Here is a 3842-nt window from a genome sequence, read left to right on the forward strand (position 1 = left end):
ACTCCCTGTGTCTTCATTCCTTAGCACCCTGTCCTATTTCTCATCACCCTCCCTCTTGGTCATTCCCCTTGACACTCAAACTTCCACTTGAGCCTTGACTATCAGCAACAATGGCCTTCCTCAGGGTATTAGCATTCGCCATTCCTCCTGCCAGGCCCACATTTCCTGAGATGACCTTGACACCCCAGACCCTCTTCCTTGATATCTCTGTTCAAATGTTACATTGTTTGCCAGCCTAGCTGAACACCCAGTAAAAAATAACACCTCTACTACTACTTACTATATATCTTCTCTACTTTTCTCCATTTGACATTTTATTATATTTCTACTTGTTTACATTCCTTCTCCATCATTGAACTGTAGGGACTTGTGTCTCTTAGCATACTCTACTTATTCAGGATATGGTGAGTACTCTACATATAGCCTCAATGCTTTGTCAGAATCCCTCAAAGTTTACAGTACATGATCTCTTGGTGAAAAGACAGAGATGAACAGGAATTTGTAATCAGAGGATGTCCCAAAGGGGAAAAGTTTCACACCAAAACTGTAGGTGTTGATTTCTTGACCACAAAATATAAACTGTACAATTTCAATTATGCCAGTAAGGTCTATTTTTGTTAAATCTGTCTTATTATTATTGTTATTGCTAGGTAGTGCCCTCCACTACATGGAATCAGGAAATGATACACAAATTTCAGAATTTCTTCTTCTGGCATTTTCAGAGGAACCAGAACTGCAGTCCCTCATATTTGGGCTTTTCCTCTCCATGTACCTGATCACTGTGTTTGGAAACCTGCTCATCTTCCTGGCTGTGAGCTCAGACCCCCACCTCCACACCCCCATGTACTTCTTCCTCTCCAACCTGTCCTTTGTAGACATCTGCTTCACCTCCACCACCATTCCAAAGATGCTGTGGAACATCCAGAGGCAGAGCAAACGTATAAGTTATGCAGGCTGTATTAGCCAGATACACTTTTTCCTACTGTTCGCAGGGCTGGATAACTTTCTCCTGACTGTGATGGCCTATGACCGTTACCTGGCCATCTGTCATCCTCTGCACTACACAGTCATGATGAACCCCCGGCTCTGTGGACTGCTGGTTCTGGTGTCCTGGGCGATGAGTGCTCTGAACTCCCTGTTACAAAGCTTAATGATGCTGTGGTTGTCCTTCTGCACAGGCTTGGAAATCCCTCACTTTTTCTGTGAACTCAATCAGGTTGTCCGATGTGCCTGTTCTGACACTTTTCTTAATGACATAGTAATATGTTTTGCAGCTGCAATCCTGGGGGGTGGTGCATTCACTGGAATCATTTATTCATACTCTAAGATAATCTCCTGCATACGAAGAATTTCATCAACTCAGGGGAAATATAAAGCATTTTCCACTTGTGCATCTCACCTCTCGGTTGTTGCCTTATTTTATTGTACGGTCCTATCAGTGTACCTTAGCCCTGCTTCTACCCATAGCTCACAGTCAAATATAACAGCTTCAGTGATGTATACAGTGGTCACACCCATGCTGAACCCTTTCATCTACAGTCTGCGGAATAAAGACATAAAGAGGGCTCTGAGAAGATTCATTGGGATGGCATCTCTAAAAATGCCAACTTACCTCTGGTTGAAGAAGTGTAAATGATTGCCAGGCTAAAAAACTGGAGCAAGAAATCACTATTTTTTGACCAGATTGTAGGTGCAGACCATGCTTTTTCTATTATTTCCTGGTATTTCCTTTGCCTTGACTTCAACTTCTATCTACATTTAAGAGATTCAATTTTTTAAGATTTCCACTCTAATGTATAAAATATTTTCCTGCTCTCACACAGTCAGAGAATAATAAATAAATGATCATGATATCTGGCTATTAGTCATTTATTAATGATATACACAGGTGCAGATTAGTTGGCATTAATGGTGGAAGCTGGATTGGGGGAAAAAACTAGATGAGGACTTTTTCCAAGCAGAGAAAGTGCCCAGGGGTTTATAAAACTTAGAAATTAAAATCCACCACAAGTAGAAGAAAAACTAGTTCCTTCTTAATGAGAAAAGGAAGAAAAATCTAGCAGACATGCAGGACCACACCTATGAAGAAGAATGGTTCCCAACAAACTGAGTGCATCAACTAGGTAAGAACGGGCTAATTTGAAGTAATTGATAGGACAAGGAGTAGAATTGTGGTGGATGCCTGATCAAAAGTGTGTGGTCTTGGTGGGAAAGAAATGAAACTGGGAGGTGACTAATGAATTGAGAATGAAAGGAAGACTTGAAAGCCCTGAATTTTTGCCAGGCAGACGGTTGGATGGCATCACCAACTCAATGTACATACGTTTGAGCAAAATGACCTTCCTTTCAAAATCTTTCCACACACTAGGATTGTAATGCCTCCTTCCCTTCATCCCTCCCTCCCTTTCTTTCTTCCCTCTTTCCTTCCTTTCCTGATTTCTTTTCTTCCCACCATTCTCCTATTTTTTTTTTAACCCCGCAATGACTATTTCTTGTCTTCTGTATCTTCATACCTTAAACACCATCTTCCCCCATCCTTATGTAAACTGATATCCTTGACTCCTAACTCACTGAAAAATCGGAAGAACTTAGAAACAATTTTCCACAGGGATGCACCTCCATAACAATCCACCCACAATCTCTACCACTAAAATCTCTGCCTTTCTACTTGTCACTGTAAACACTGCTGCTATGATATGTAGAATCTCATCAGCTCAAGGGAAGTATAAAGCATTTTCCACTAATGCATCTCACCTCTCAATTGTCTCCTTATTCTTTTGTACAAACCTAGGAGTGTACCTTAGAGAAGGCAATGGCACCCCACTCCAGTACTCTTGCCTGGAAAATCCCATGGACGGAGGAGCCTGGTAAGCTACAGTCCATGGGGTCGCTAGGAGTCGGACACGACTGAGTGACTTCACTTTCACTTTTCCCTTTCATGCATTGGAGAAGGAAATGGCAACCCACTCCAGTATTCTTGCCTGGAGAATCCCAGGGATGGCGGAGCCCGGTGGGCTGCCGTCTGTGGGGTCACACAGAGTCAGACACGACTGAAGTGACTTAGCAGCAGCAGGAGTGTACCTTAGCTCTGCTGCTAACCCCAGCTCAAGTAAACTGCCTTGGTGATGCACACTCTGGTTACACCCATGCTGAAACCTTTCATCTATAGTCTGAGAAACAAAGACATAAAGGGGGCTCTGAAAAGACTCTTTGTGATGGTGAACCCAAAAAAGCCAGTTATACTGGATTTGGAGAAATGCCCATGACTACGGGGCTCAAAGTTTGAGAGTCAGTAATTGTGATTCTTTAATCAGATTGTAGATGTAGAAATTGCCTTTTTATTTATTTCCTGGAATTTTTATTTTTTTCAGCTGCTCTGTACAATGTAATTATCTCATTATTAATGAAAATATCCAAAGGCTTTCTCTTCTTTTTCTTTCCTCCTGTGTCCCTTCTTTTTTCTCAAACTTTGATATGAAAAGTTGGGAATTCCCATGTATCACATGGAACTACCTTAATTTATTAAGAATCATTTCTTGTTAAATGACAAATATCATCCCCATGTAATATGTCTTCAGTTTTACTAAAAGACTAGTTATGAGTTACTACTTTATTGGAAAAAAGAAACCTAAGCTTGGAAACTTGATTGTGTTTATAACATTACAGAATAGAAAAAACCTGAGACTACAGTTTTTTATGTCCATTGTTCCTTTTTATTTCACTTCCTGAATTGGTGTTCCTGATAATGAGGACTTTAACGTACTAGTGTCTTTTTTTTTTTTTTTTATAATAGGCCATTGAGTTTTATTCTCCTAAATAGGATTCTGTTCTCTTAGCAGGCT

General features: G+C 40.7%; 1 protein-coding gene across 1 annotated transcript; it reads left to right on the forward strand.

The window, feature by feature from the left end:
* The first annotated feature begins 637 nt into the window (after nt 1-637).
* On the forward strand, nt 638-1636 carry LOC145510832 (olfactory receptor 7A17-like). The gene has a single exon (XM_081503020.1). The coding sequence runs from the start codon at nt 668-670 to the stop codon at nt 1634-1636; it is 969 nt and encodes a 322-aa protein (XP_081359146.1). The 5' UTR covers nt 638-667.
* The last annotated feature ends 2206 nt before the right edge of the window (nt 1637-3842 follow it).

The sequence above is a fragment of the Giraffa tippelskirchi genome, chromosome 6 (assembly GCF_054371585.1).
Source record: "Giraffa tippelskirchi isolate mGirTip1 chromosome 6, T2T-mGirTip1v1.2.pri, whole genome shotgun sequence".
NCBI classification, from domain to species: Eukaryota; Metazoa; Chordata; class Mammalia; order Artiodactyla; family Giraffidae; genus Giraffa; species Giraffa tippelskirchi.

Coding starts and splice junctions, on each gene's coding strand:
- LOC145510832 (XM_081503020.1), top strand. CDS start 668: ATGGAATCAGGAAATGATACACAAATTTCAGAATTTCTTCTTCTGGCA.